A 15503-nucleotide genomic window follows, 5' to 3' on the forward strand; every position below is an offset into this window, starting at 1 on the left:
TCAACCTGCGTGTCCTTATCAATGTTAGCTCCAAGGACCTCCAGTTCATTCAGAAGACTCATCATCTTTTGAACATGGTCCCTGACCGATGAACCTTCAACCATTTTGGTATTCAGAAGGGCTTTCATGGCAGTCTGCTTAGCCGCACGATTCTGATCTCCGAACATTTCTTTGAGATTTTCCAGAATGTCATAAGCAGACTCCATCGACTGATGCTGATGTTGCAGAACATTCGACATGGATGCCAAAATGTAACACCGCGCCATCTCATCAGCCTTAATCCATTTCTGGTAAGCCTTCTGTTCATCATCTGTGGCATCATCTCCAGGTTTTTCTGGACACACCTCATCGAGCACAAATTTGTACTCTTCAGCAATTAGAACAATATCCAAATTTCGTTTCCAATCAACATAATTTGGGCCCTCAAGTTTGTTTTGGGTAAGAATGGCAGTAAGGGGATTAAAAGCAGTCATTGTTAATCTGGGAGACATTAAATATTTAAATAGATCAAATCAGTTTGTATAAAATTCAAAACACATTATATATATACAATCTATGCACCTTGAACAACAAATTTCGATGAGAAAGAAGCTATTCTTGCAATATACATATATAATGACAGATTTTCACTCCATAAACTTAAACATGTCATACTCAGATGGAGAGTAAACTGTTAATTTAAGCCAAGTGAATATCAACATTCAACATATATTAGTCCCATTGAACCAACATGCATACTCAGATGGAGAGTAAATACAAATAATCAATGACTAGTATAACATAGTGATTATTCATAATATTTTTATCCGATATGGAAGAAGACCTTTGTCAACGTGTAAAAACATTATATCACTGATTTTTTAAGCCCGGGGACCAAGGGAATTGATCCCCACAATTTCTGGAATTAAAAACAACTAAAAAAAATTCAGAATTTTAGAAAAACAGCAAAAACACCATCTAAACGACCCCGAACGCCCAAAAAACGACTTCAGTCATGAATAAAATCCATGAGTATTGCTCACTGGGCCGTTTCGCATGGACCTGCCAAGTTTCAGGTCAATCGGAGTCCGTCAACTTTTTGACCTCCGATTTTCTGCCCTAATTCAGCAAAACGTGTTTTTCCGTTTTACATGATAAAATTCAATTTTCAGATTATTCTAACTCAACATCACCAATATTAAAAGGATACATCAAGTTTTCAGAATAATCAACACAACCCATAACAGATAATCACACCAAAAAAAAAAAACAGTGCAGATTTTCAGAAAAACAAACTTTGCATGTAATTCAAAACTTGCATATAGAACATGATATTAATCCTTATGGTTTATCCTAATTATTTAATTAGACGTGAGTAAGCTCTGATACCAATTGATGGAATATATACCACAGCGGAAGCAATAACAGAATCTTATTCACATGTAATCTAAACAACTAGTACGCATGGAGATTTTAGGATTACCTCTTGAAGCGTAAACACAACAAATCTAGGTCGTTCTCCAGTTCCTCAGTTGAAAACACACTAGCAGCTTTCCACAGTCTTCTACTGTGTTACCCAAACAATAACCGAAAAAAAGAGAATTTTGGGTGGGCAAAATTCTAGTAGAAACCGCAGTCAGAATCATCAAAAAAACGTCCAGCCCTTATATCCATATATATAGCTGCGTTTTTTAGGTCAAAACCGTTTTCAAAACCTGTTAGGTTTCCTTCTCCCACTAAGGGACGGTTTCCACGTTTTCTTTCCCACTAAGTAACAGTTTCCACTATTTTCTATTATTTAGGCACAGTAGGGACCACAGAATTTAATTAACAAGGCTTCCTATTATGATATTAATTTCGAAATTCTGAAACTAATTTCCATCATAATAAATTACGAATTATTCCACTAAAAATTCGTAATTGCACTCCTTAGTTCAATTTCGAAATTCTTCCATAAAACCTTATTTAACTCCCCATGTTAAGATTCAGATACTAATCAATCAAATTAAATTACTGACTATTTAATTTATTGATTACTTCCTTTAGACTTACACTTAACTTATTTCATGTGTCGGATACAAAATCCACCGGCCGGGTTTACACATGAAAACTTATAAGCTTTCATAAAGGAGTATCATCAATCTCAAAATTGAGACATGGATTCCATCAACTAATTATTACTTCGCCAATGTATATCATTGTTATCCAATTTATCAGGCTTATTGACTCGCGAAAGAATCTCGCCTTTTAATAAATCAAAACAACAAGTGACATACACAGCTAATAATAATTATATCAGGATTAAGAGTATAAGTACATTAAATGGACTAGAGAAATTATTTTATAAAGTCAGTATAAAATACTCATCTCTACTTGATCCGTTCAATACATACAAAATGTACTAGCACAAGAAGTTGGAATTAAACCATTCCCATAATCAAGATAAATTATATTTAATCTTGTGCTACAATCATTCCGATGATTTGTCCAATTCCATCATTAGATTGTGAACATTAACTTTTATGTCTTACAAGAACCGATGATTTAATCTTCCGTGTATAAGCTAAACTCTATACACTAAATCATCTACTATGTAAGCAATGGACGCACAAACCAACACATGATCTATTTAAAATGAAACTTTATTGAATTTAAACAAGTAAATAAATAATTGTTCATAAAGAATACTATAACAATACGCATGGCTTATAGTATATTCTAACAATCTCCCACTTAGACTAATAACCATGCGTCTACAATTTTGACACCCATTCCTTCTACATGCTTATCAAAAGTCTTCTGTGGTAAGCTCTTAGTAAACGGATCTGCCAAGTTGTTCTCTGACGCAATCTTGGTGACCACTACATCCCCTCTCTGCACTATATCACGAATTAAATGATATTTACGCTCAATGTGCTTTGCCCTCTTATGGCTTCGTGGCTCCTTTGAATTTGCAACCGCACCACTATTATCACAGTAAAGCGTAATTGGTACTTGAATCGAAGGAACCACACCCAACTCTCTCAGGAAGTTACCGAGCCAAACTGCCTCTTTGGCTGCCTCAGAGGCTGCCACATATTCGGCTTCCATGGTGGAATCAGCAACACAAGTTTGCTTGATACTCCTCCAACTTATGGCTCCACCTCCAAGAGTAAACACATTACCTGAAGTAGACTTTCTAGAATCTCTGTCTGATTGGAAATCCGAATCAGTATACCCAATAGGTACCAGGTCATCCGATTGGTAGATCAACATGTAATCCCTAGTCCTTTTCAGGTACTTGATTATATGTTTAACCGCCGACCAATGCTCTTTCCCAGGATTAGACTGAAATCTGCTAACAACGCCAACAGCAAAGCAGATATCAGGCCTAGTGCATAACATAGCATACATTAGGCTCCCCACAGCTGATGCATAAGGGACCGCCTTCATCTTTTCTATCTCTTCATCAGTCTTAGGAGACTGATCTTTAGATAGAGAAATTCCATGTCTGAAAGGAAGGAATCCTTTCTTGGAATCATGCATGCTAAACCTGGAGAGTATTGTATCAATATAAAGACCTTGGGACAAGCCTAATATCCTTTTCTTGCGATCTCGCAAGAGTTTGATCCCAAGGATATGAGCCGCTTCTCCCAAATCTTTCATATCAAAATGTGTGGACAACCACTGCTTAACTGAATTCAACATGCCCACATTATTTCCTATGAGCAGTATGTCATCTACATATAAGATCAAAAATGCCACTTTGTTCCCATCCCACTTTTTGTATACACAAGATTCGTTAAGACACTGATCAAAACCAAAAGTTTTAATCGCCTTATCAAAACAAGTGTTCCATGCCCTAGATGCCTGTTTTAGTCCATAAATGGACCTTTTAAGCTTACACAACATGTGCTCTTTGCCACTTTCCATAAAACCGTCTGGTTGCATCATATAGATGCACTCATCAAGACTTCCATTAAGGAAAGCTGTCTTGACATCCATTTGCCAAATCTCATAATCATAATGAGCAGCAATGGATAAGAGAATCCTTATAGACTTAAGCATGGCTACCGGCGAGAAGGTTTCCTCATAGTCAATCCCTTCTTTCTGAGTAAACCCTTTCGCTACAAGCCTTGCTTTAAAAGTTTGTACTTTTCCGTCTACACCTCTCTTTTTCTTATAGATCCATTTGCATCCAATGGGTTTAACCCCATCAGTTGGTTCTACAAGATCCCAAACCTGATTAGAGTACATAGACTCCATCTCTGATTTCATAGCAGCAACCCACTTATCGGCATCCTTATCATGTAGTGCTTGGTCGTAATTGACAGGTTCGGAGGTAGGCTCCTCAGGGATCCTATCATATGATTCTCCCAAGAGCGTGTAACGAACTGGCTGTCTTATTTCTCTCCCACTACGACTACGCACTACATCAGTTGCAACTACATCACGTTGATTTTGTGGTTGAACCACAACATCATCAGGAACCTGAGTCTCCATGCTATCCACAGGGATATCAACGACTTCTTCCTGTTGTGCAGTCTGCTCAACATGACTCCCACTACTTTGTGGTAGTATGACTGTGGGCACTTGTTCTTGTGGTACATTAAGTCTATTGACATTTCTCCCACTACTAAAGTGCAATGGTATGTCAAAATCGACTTCCGGGATTTGGATATGGTCGTTTTGATTTTCAGATGACTGAGTTTCCATTCCTTTGCTGAGTTCCTGTAAAACGAGTTTACTTCTAGGAACATGGTTCATCAAATAGTCCTCTTCTAGAAACTTAGCATTTGTGCTAACAATTACCTTTTTCTCTTTAGGACAATAGAATAAACCACCTTTCGTCCCTTTTGGATAACCTATAAACACGCATACATCCGTTCTTGCCTCCAATTTATCCGTTTTCCCCTTTAGCACATGTGCCGGACAACCCCAAACTCGAATATGCCGCAGACTAGGCTTGCGCCCAGTCCACAATTCTGTAGGGGTCAAGGGTACTGACTTTGAAGGAACTAAGTTCAGAACATAATTCGCCGTTTCTAAGGCATGTCCCCAAAAAGACGAAGGCAAATCGGAATAACTCATCATTGATCTAACCATTTCCATAAGAGTCCTATTTCTTCTTTCAGCTACACCATTTTGTTGTGGAGTTCCAGGTGCAGATAATTGAGATGTAATTCCACATTCTGATAAATAACCAATAAAGTCTGTAGAGAGGTACTCCCCACCACGATCAGATCGTAGTGTCTTGATATGTTTATTATGTCGCTTTTCAGTCTCAGTCTTGAATTCTTTGAACTTTTCAAAACATTCAGACTTTCGACGCAACAAATAAATATATCCATATTTTGAGTAATCATCTGTGAAAGTCACAAAATACTCAAAACCACCTCTTGCTTGGACATTCATTGGACCACACAAATCAGAATGAATTAATTCTAATTTATCACTTGCCCGATTTCCTTTTGAGGGGAAATTTCGTTTTGTCATTTTCCCTTCTAAACAAGATTCACAAGTTGGTAGTGCCTCCACTTTCAATGAACTTAAAGGTCCATCCTTGACCAACCTGGAAATTCTGTTCAGATTTATATGACCCAAACGCAAGTGCCATAAATATGTTTCACTCAATTCAGAAGAACGTTTTCTCTTGCTTGGTAAATCAACATTATTCAGTTCTTTAGGTGGTAACGGTTTAGGAATAGAGTCAATAACAAAAAGACCATTAATCAATGTAGCCGAAGAGAGATAACGCTTATTATGAGTAATAACACATTTATCAACGTCATGACAATTAAAATCATAACCATCTCTCATAGCGCTAGAAACCGAAATTAAATTCCTTCTAACGGAAGGTACATATAATGTGTCTTTTAAAGCTAAAACTCTACCACTATCAAACGAAATACTAATATTTCCTAATGCTAAAGCTGGGGCTACTGAACCGTCTGCTTGATAAACATTGATTTCTCCTTTACTTAGCCGCCGCGTTACCTGAAACCCCTGCAAATAAGTGCAGATATGATTAGTGGCTCCCGAATCTACACACCATGACATGGTAGAAACAGCCGCTAAAAATGTTTCAACGACAAGTAGATGTAAATCACCTGGTTTATTTTTCAGCTTGGCCAGATAAGTTGGACACTGCTTCTTATGATGCCCGGGCTGCTTGCAGTGATAACACTTGCCCTTAGCCTTTTTCACACCAGCAGTCGCGCCACCAACAGAGGGTTTTTGAGCCTTTTTCTTTTTCTGCCCGCCTCTCGGCTTAGAAGAAGAACCTGCCTCAAAATTCAATGCCACGGGAGGAGCTTGGGACTTGATAATAGTCTCTGCCGACTGCAGCTCATTCAACAATTTCGCAAGGGACAAATCCATTTTGTTCATGTTATAATTCAGGCGAAATTGCTGAAAACTGTCAGGCAAAGTCTGCAAGATCATTTCAACCTGCGTGTCCTTATCAATGTTAGCTCCAAGGACCTCCAGTTCATTCAGAAGACTCATCATCTTTTGAACATGGTCCCTGACCGATGAACCTTCAACCATTTTGGTATTCAGAAGGGCTTTCATGGCAGTCTGCTTAGCCGCACGATTCTGATCTCCGAACATTTCTTTGAGATTTTCCAGAATGTCATAAGCAGACTCCATCGACTGATGCTGATGTTGCAGAACATTCGACATGGATGCCAAAATGTAACACCGCGCCATCTCATCAGCCTTAATCCATTTCTGGTAAGCCTTCTGTTCATCATCTGTGGCATCATCTCCAGGTTTTTCTGGACACACCTCATCGAGCACAAATTTGTACTCTTCAGCAATTAGAACAATATCCAAATTTCGTTTCCAATCAACATAATTTGGGCCCTCAAGTTTGTTTTGGGTAAGAATGGCAGTAAGGGGATTAAAAGCAGTCATTGTTAATCTGGGAGACATTAAATATTTAAATAGATCAAATCAGTTTGTATAAAATTCAAAACACATTATATATATACAATCTATGCACCTTGAACAACAAATTTCGATGAGAAAGAAGCTATTCTTGCAATATACATATATAATGACAGATTTTCACTCCATAAACTTAAACATGTCATACTCAGATGGAGAGTAAACTGTTAATTTAAGCCAAGTGAATATCAACATTCAACATATATTAGTCCCATTGAACCAACATGCATACTCAGATGGAGAGTAAATACAAATAATCAATGACTAGTATAACATAGTGATTATTCATAATATTTTTATCCGATATGGAAGAAGACCTTTGTCAACGTGTAAAAACATTATATCACTGATTTTTTAAGCCCGGGGACCAAGGGAATTGATCCCCACAATTTCTGGAATTAAAAACAACTAAAAAAAAATTCAGAATTTTAGAAAAACAGCAAAAACACCATCTAAACGACCCCGAACGCCCAAAAAACGACTTCAGTCATGAATAAAATCCATGAGTATTGCTCACTGGGCCGTTTCGCATGGACCTGCCAAGTTTCAGGTCAATCGGAGTCCGTCAACTTTTTGACCTCCGATTTTCTGCCCTAATTCAGCAAAACGTGTTTTTCCGTTTTACATGATAAAATTCAATTTTCAGATTATTCTAACTCAACATCACCAATATTAAAAGGATACATCAAGTTTTCAGAATAATCAACACAACCCATAACAGATAATCACACCAAAAAAAAAAAACAGTGCAGATTTTCAGAAAAACAAACTTTGCATGTAATTCAAAACTTGCATATAGAACATGATATTAATCCTTATGGTTTATCCTAATTATTTAATTAGACGTGAGTAAGCTCTGATACCAATTGATGGAATATATACCACAGCGGAAGCAATAACAGAATCTTATTCACATGTAATCTAAACAACTAGTACGCATGGAGATTTTAGGATTACCTCTTGAAGCGTAAACACAACAAATCTAGGTCGTTCTCCAGTTCCTCAGTTGAAAACACACTAGCAGCTTTCCACAGTCTTCTACTGTGTTACCCAAACAATAACCGAAAAAAAGAGAATTTTGGGTGGGCAAAATTCTAGTAGAAACCGCAGTCAGAATCATCAAAAAAACGTCCAGCCCTTATATCCATATATATAGCTGCGTTTTTTAGGTCAAAACCGTTTTCAAAACCTGTTAGGTTTCCTTCTCCCACTAAGGGACGGTTTCCACGTTTTCTTTCCCACTAAGTAACAGTTTCCACTATTTTCTATTATTTAGGCACAGTAGGGACCACAGAATTTAATTAACAAGGCTTCCTATTATGATATTAATTTCGAAATTCTGAAACTAATTTCCATCATAATAAATTACGAATTATTCCACTAAAAATTCGTAATTGCACTCCTTAGTTCAATTTCGAAATTCTTCCATAAAACCTTATTTAACTCCCCATGTTAAGATTCAGATACTAATCAATCAAATTAAATTACTGACTATTTAATTTATTGATTACTTCCTTTAGACTTACACTTAACTTATTTCATGTGTCGGATACAAAATCCACCGGCCGGGTTTACACATGAAAACTTATAAGCTTTCATAAAGGAGTATCATCAATCTCAAAATTGAGACATGGATTCCATCAACTAATTATTACTTCGCCAATGTATATCATTGTTATCCAATTTATCAGGCTTATTGACTCGCGAAAGAATCTCGCCTTTTAATAAATCAAAACAACAAGTGACATACACAGCTAATAATAATTATATCAGGATTAAGAGTATAAGTACATTAAATGGACTAGAGAAATTATTTTATAAAGTCAGTATAAAATACTCATCTCTACTTGATCCGTTCAATACATACAAAATGTACTAGCACAAGAAGTTGGAATTAAACCATTCCCATAATCAAGATAAATTATATTTAATCTTGTGCTACAATCATTCCGATGATTTGTCCAATTCCATCATTAGATTGTGAACATTAACTTTTATGTCTTACAAGAACCGATGATTTAATCTTCCGTGTATAAGCTAAACTCTATACACTAAATCATCTACTATGTAAGCAATGGACGCACAAACCAACACATGATCTATTTAAAATGAAACTTTATTGAATTTAAACAAGTAAATAAATAATTGTTCATAAAGAATACTATAACAATACGCATGGCTTATAGTATATTCTAACAATCTCCCACTTAGACTAATAACCATGCGTCTACAATTTTGACACCCATTCCTTCTACATGCTTATCAAAAGTCTTCTGTGGTAAGCTCTTAGTAAACGGATCTGCCAAGTTGTTCTCTGACGCAATCTTGGTGACCACTACATCCCCTCTCTGCACTATATCACGAATTAAATGATATTTACGCTCAATGTGCTTTGCCCTCTTATGGCTTCGTGGCTCCTTTGAATTTGCAACCGCACCACTATTATCACAGTAAAGCGTAATTGGTACTTGAATCGAAGGAACCACACCCAACTCTCTCAGGAAGTTACCGAGCCAAACTGCCTCTTTGGCTGCCTCAGAGGCTGCCACATATTCGGCTTCCATGGTGGAATCAGCAACACAAGTTTGCTTGATACTCCTCCAACTTATGGCTCCACCTCCAAGAGTAAACACATTACCTGAAGTAGACTTTCTAGAATCTCTGTCTGATTGGAAATCCGAATCAGTATACCCAATAGGTACCAGGTCATCCGATTGGTAGATCAACATGTAATCCCTAGTCCTTTTCAGGTACTTGATTATATGTTTAACCGCCGACCAATGCTCTTTCCCAGGATTAGACTGAAATCTGCTAACAACGCCAACAGCAAAGCAGATATCAGGCCTAGTGCATAACATAGCATACATTAGGCTCCCCACAGCTGATGCATAAGGGACCGCCTTCATCTTTTCTATCTCTTCATCAGTCTTAGGAGACTGATCTTTAGATAGAGAAATTCCATGTCTGAAAGGAAGGAATCCTTTCTTGGAATCATGCATGCTAAACCTGGAGAGTATTGTATCAATATAAAGACCTTGGGACAAGCCTAATATCCTTTTCTTGCGATCTCGCAAGAGTTTGATCCCAAGGATATGAGCCGCTTCTCCCAAATCTTTCATATCAAAATGTGTGGACAACCACTGCTTAACTGAATTCAACATGCCCACATTATTTCCTATGAGCAGTATGTCATCTACATATAAGATCAAAAATGCCACTTTGTTCCCATCCCACTTTTTGTATACACAAGATTCGTTAAGACACTGATCAAAACCAAAAGTTTTAATCGCCTTATCAAAACAAGTGTTCCATGCCCTAGATGCCTGTTTTAGTCCATAAATGGACCTTTTAAGCTTACACAACATGTGCTCTTTGCCACTTTCCATAAAACCGTCTGGTTGCATCATATAGATGCACTCATCAAGACTTCCATTAAGGAAAGCTGTCTTGACATCCATTTGCCAAATCTCATAATCATAATGAGCAGCAATGGATAAGAGAATCCTTATAGACTTAAGCATGGCTACCGGCGAGAAGGTTTCCTCATAGTCAATCCCTTCTTTCTGAGTAAACCCTTTCGCTACAAGCCTTGCTTTAAAAGTTTGTACTTTTCCGTCTACACCTCTCTTTTTCTTATAGATCCATTTGCATCCAATGGGTTTAACCCCATCAGTTGGTTCTACAAGATCCCAAACCTGATTAGAGTACATAGACTCCATCTCTGATTTCATAGCAGCAACCCACTTATCGGCATCCTTATCATGTAGTGCTTGGTCGTAATTGACAGGTTCGGAGGTAGGCTCCTCAGGGATCCTATCATATGATTCTCCCAAGAGCGTGTAACGAACTGGCTGTCTTATTTCTCTCCCACTACGACTACGCACTACATCAGTTGCAACTACATCACGTTGATTTTGTGGTTGAACCACAACATCATCAGGAACCTGAGTCTCCATGCTATCCACAGGGATATCAACGACTTCTTCCTGTTGTGCAGTCTGCTCAACATGACTCCCACTACTTTGTGGTAGTATGACTGTGGGCACTTGTTCTTGTGGTACATTAAGTCTATTGACATTTCTCCCACTACTAAAGTGCAATGGTATGTCAAAATCGACTTCCGGGATTTGGATATGGTCGTTTTGATTTTCAGATGACTGAGTTTCCATTCCTTTGCTGAGTTCCTGTAAAACGAGTTTACTTCTAGGAACATGGTTCATCAAATAGTCCTCTTCTAGAAACTTAGCATTTGTGCTAACAATTACCTTTTTCTCTTTAGGACAATAGAATAAACCACCTTTCGTCCCTTTTGGATAACCTATAAACACGCATACATCCGTTCTTGCCTCCAATTTATCCGTTTTCCCCTTTAGCACATGTGCCGGACAACCCCAAACTCGAATATGCCGCAGACTAGGCTTGCGCCCAGTCCACAATTCTGTAGGGGTCAAGGGTACTGACTTTGAAGGAACTAAGTTCAGAACATAATTCGCCGTTTCTAAGGCATGTCCCCAAAAAGACGAAGGCAAATCGGAATAACTCATCATTGATCTAACCATTTCCATAAGAGTCCTATTTCTTCTTTCAGCTACACCATTTTGTTGTGGAGTTCCAGGTGCAGATAATTGAGATGTAATTCCACATTCTGATAAATAACCAATAAAGTCTGTAGAGAGGTACTCCCCACCACGATCAGATCGTAGTGTCTTGATATGTTTATTATGTCGCTTTTCAGTCTCAGTCTTGAATTCTTTGAACTTTTCAAAACATTCAGACTTTCGACGCAACAAATAAATATATCCATATTTTGAGTAATCATCTGTGAAAGTCACAAAATACTCAAAACCACCTCTTGCTTGGACATTCATTGGACCACACAAATCAGAATGAATTAATTCTAATTTATCACTTGCCCGATTTCCTTTTGAGGGGAAATTTCGTTTTGTCATTTTCCCTTCTAAACAAGATTCACAAGTTGGTAGTGCCTCCACTTTCAATGAACTTAAAGGTCCATCCTTGACCAACCTGGAAATTCTGTTCAGATTTATATGACCCAAACGCAAGTGCCATAAATATGTTTCACTCAATTCAGAAGAACGTTTTCTCTTGCTTGGTAAATCAACATTATTCAGTTCTTTAGGTGGTAACGGTTTAGGAATAGAGTCAATAACAAAAAGACCATTAATCAATGTAGCCGAAGAGAGATAACGCTTATTATGAGTAATAACACATTTATCAACGTCATGACAATTAAAATCATAACCATCTCTCATAGCGCTAGAAACCGAAATTAAATTCCTTCTAACGGAAGGTACATATAATGTGTCTTTTAAAGCTAAAACTCTACCACTATCAAACGAAATACTAATATTTCCTAATGCTAAAGCTGGGGCTACTGAACCGTCTGCTTGATAAACATTGATTTCTCCTTTACTTAGCCGCCGCGTTACCTGAAACCCCTGCAAATAAGTGCAGATATGATTAGTGGCTCCCGAATCTACACACCATGACATGGTAGAAACAGCCGCTAAAAATGTTTCAACGACAAGTAGATGTAAATCACCTGGTTTATTTTTCAGCTTGGCCAGATAAGTTGGACACTGCTTCTTATGATGCCCGGGCTGCTTGCAGTGATAACACTTGCCCTTAGCCTTTTTCACACCAGCAGTCGCGCCACCAACAGAGGGTTTTTGAGCCTTTTTCTTTTTCTGCCCGCCTCTCGGCTTAGAAGAAGAACCTGCCTCAAAATTCAATGCCACGGGAGGAGCTTGGGACTTGATAATAGTCTCTGCCGACTGCAGCTCATTCAACAATTTCGCAAGGGACAAATCCATTTTGTTCATGTTATAATTCAGGCGAAATTGCTGAAAACTGTCAGGCAAAGTCTGCAAGATCATTTCAACCTGCGTGTCCTTATCAATGTTAGCTCCAAGGACCTCCAGTTCATTCAGAAGACTCATCATCTTTTGAACATGGTCCCTGACCGATGAACCTTCAACCATTTTGGTATTCAGAAGGGCTTTCATGGCAGTCTGCTTAGCCGCACGATTCTGATCTCCGAACATTTCTTTGAGATTTTCCAGAATGTCATAAGCAGACTCCATCGACTGATGCTGATGTTGCAGAACATTCGACATGGATGCCAAAATGTAACACCGCGCCATCTCATCAGCCTTAATCCATTTCTGGTAAGCCTTCTGTTCATCATCTGTGGCATCATCTCCAGGTTTTTCTGGACACACCTCATCGAGCACAAATTTGTACTCTTCAGCAATTAGAACAATATCCAAATTTCGTTTCCAATCAACATAATTTGGGCCCTCAAGTTTGTTTTGGGTAAGAATGGCAGTAAGGGGATTAAAAGCAGTCATTGTTAATCTGGGAGACATTAAATATTTAAATAGATCAAATCAGTTTGTATAAAATTCAAAACACATTATATATATACAATCTATGCACCTTGAACAACAAATTTCGATGAGAAAGAAGCTATTCTTGCAATATACATATATAATGACAGATTTTCACTCCATAAACTTAAACATGTCATACTCAGATGGAGAGTAAACTGTTAATTTAAGCCAAGTGAATATCAACATTCAACATATATTAGTCCCATTGAACCAACATGCATACTCAGATGGAGAGTAAATACAAATAATCAATGACTAGTATAACATAGTGATTATTCATAATATTTTTATCCGATATGGAAGAAGACCTTTGTCAACGTGTAAAAACATTATATCACTGATTTTTTAAGCCCGGGGACCAAGGGAATTGATCCCCACAATTTCTGGAATTAAAAACAACTAAAAAAAAATTCAGAATTTTAGAAAAACAGCAAAAACACCATCTAAACGACCCCGAACGCCCAAAAAACGACTTCAGTCATGAATAAAATCCATGAGTATTGCTCACTGGGCCGTTTCGCATGGACCTGCCAAGTTTCAGGTCAATCGGAGTCCGTCAACTTTTTGACCTCCGATTTTCTGCCCTAATTCAGCAAAACGTGTTTTTCCGTTTTACATGATAAAATTCAATTTTCAGATTATTCTAACTCAACATCACCAATATTAAAAGGATACATCAAGTTTTCAGAATAATCAACACAACCCATAACAGATAATCACACCAAAAAAAAAAAACAGTGCAGATTTTCAGAAAAACAAACTTTGCATGTAATTCAAAACTTGCATATAGAACATGATATTAATCCTTATGGTTTATCCTAATTATTTAATTAGACGTGAGTAAGCTCTGATACCAATTGATGGAATATATACCACAGCGGAAGCAATAACAGAATCTTATTCACATGTAATCTAAACAACTAGTACGCATGGAGATTTTAGGATTACCTCTTGAAGCGTAAACACAACAAATCTAGGTCGTTCTCCAGTTCCTCAGTTGAAAACACACTAGCAGCTTTCCACAGTCTTCTACTGTGTTACCCAAACAATAACCGAAAAAAAGAGAATTTTGGGTGGGCAAAATTCTAGTAGAAACCGCAGTCAGAATCATCAAAAAAACGTCCAGCCCTTATATCCATATATATAGCTGCGTTTTTTAGGTCAAAACCGTTTTCAAAACCTGTTAGGTTTCCTTCTCCCACTAAGGGACGGTTTCCACGTTTTCTTTCCCACTAAGTAACAGTTTCCACTATTTTCTATTATTTAGGCACAGTAGGGACCACAGAATTTAATTAACAAGGCTTCCTATTATGATATTAATTTCGAAATTCTGAAACTAATTTCCATCATAATAAATTACGAATTATTCCACTAAAAATTCGTAATTGCACTCCTTAGTTCAATTTCGAAATTCTTCCATAAAACCTTATTTAACTCCCCATGTTAAGATTCAGATACTAATCAATCAAATTAAATTACTGACTATTTAATTTATTGATTACTTCCTTTAGACTTACACTTAACTTATTTCATGTGTCGGATACAAAATCCACCGGCCGGGTTTACACATGAAAACTTATAAGCTTTCATAAAGGAGTATCATCAATCTCAAAATTGAGACATGGATTCCATCAACTAATTATTACTTCGCCAATGTATATCATTGTTATCCAATTTATCAGGCTTATTGACTCGCGAAAGAATCTCGCCTTTTAATAAATCAAAACAACAAGTGACATACACAGCTAATAATAATTATATCAGGATTAAGAGTATAAGTACATTAAATGGACTAGAGAAATTATTTTATAAAGTCAGTATAAAATACTCATCTCTACTTGATCCGTTCAATACATACAAAATGTACTAGCACAAGAAGTTGGAATTAAACCATTCCCATAATCAAGATAAATTATATTTAATCTTGTGCTACAATCATTCCGATGATTTGTCCAATTCCATCATTAGATTGTGAACATTAACTTTTATGTCTTACAAGAACCGATGATTTAATCTTCCGTGTATAAGCTAAACTCTATACACTAAATCATCTACTATGTAAGCAATGGACGCACAAACCAACACATGATCTATTTAAAATGAAACTTTATTGAATTTAAACAAGTAAATAAATAATTGTTCATAAAGAATACTATAACAATACGCATGGCTTATAGTATA

General features: G+C 37.1%; 3 protein-coding genes across 3 annotated transcripts; all 3 read right to left on the reverse strand.

Annotated features, from left to right (window-relative positions):
• Positions 1-473, reverse strand: LOC142170206 (uncharacterized). Its single transcript, XM_075232053.1, has 2 exons — positions 95-473; positions 1-5 (listed from the first exon to the last, which is right to left on the reverse strand). The coding sequence occupies exons 1-2, from the start codon at positions 471-473 to the stop codon at positions 1-3; spliced, it is 384 nt and encodes a 127-aa protein (XP_075088154.1).
• Positions 474-6403: 5930 nt separating this feature from the next.
• Positions 6404-6876, reverse strand: LOC142170207 (uncharacterized). The gene is made up of 2 exons (XM_075232054.1): positions 6498-6876; positions 6404-6408 (listed from the first exon to the last, which is right to left on the reverse strand). Exons 1-2 carry the CDS (start codon positions 6874-6876, stop codon positions 6404-6406), a joined length of 384 nt encoding a protein of 127 aa, XP_075088155.1.
• Positions 6877-12807: 5931 nt separating this feature from the next.
• Positions 12808-13280, reverse strand: LOC142170208 (uncharacterized). The gene is made up of 2 exons (XM_075232056.1): positions 12902-13280; positions 12808-12812 (listed from the first exon to the last, which is right to left on the reverse strand). The coding sequence occupies exons 1-2, from the start codon at positions 13278-13280 to the stop codon at positions 12808-12810; spliced, it is 384 nt and encodes a 127-aa protein (XP_075088157.1).
• Between the last annotated feature and the right edge of the window lie 2223 nt (positions 13281-15503).

This window comes from Nicotiana tabacum, chromosome 16 (assembly GCF_000715075.1).
Source record: "Nicotiana tabacum cultivar K326 chromosome 16, ASM71507v2, whole genome shotgun sequence".
Classification (NCBI taxonomy): domain Eukaryota; kingdom Viridiplantae; phylum Streptophyta; class Magnoliopsida; order Solanales; family Solanaceae; genus Nicotiana; species Nicotiana tabacum.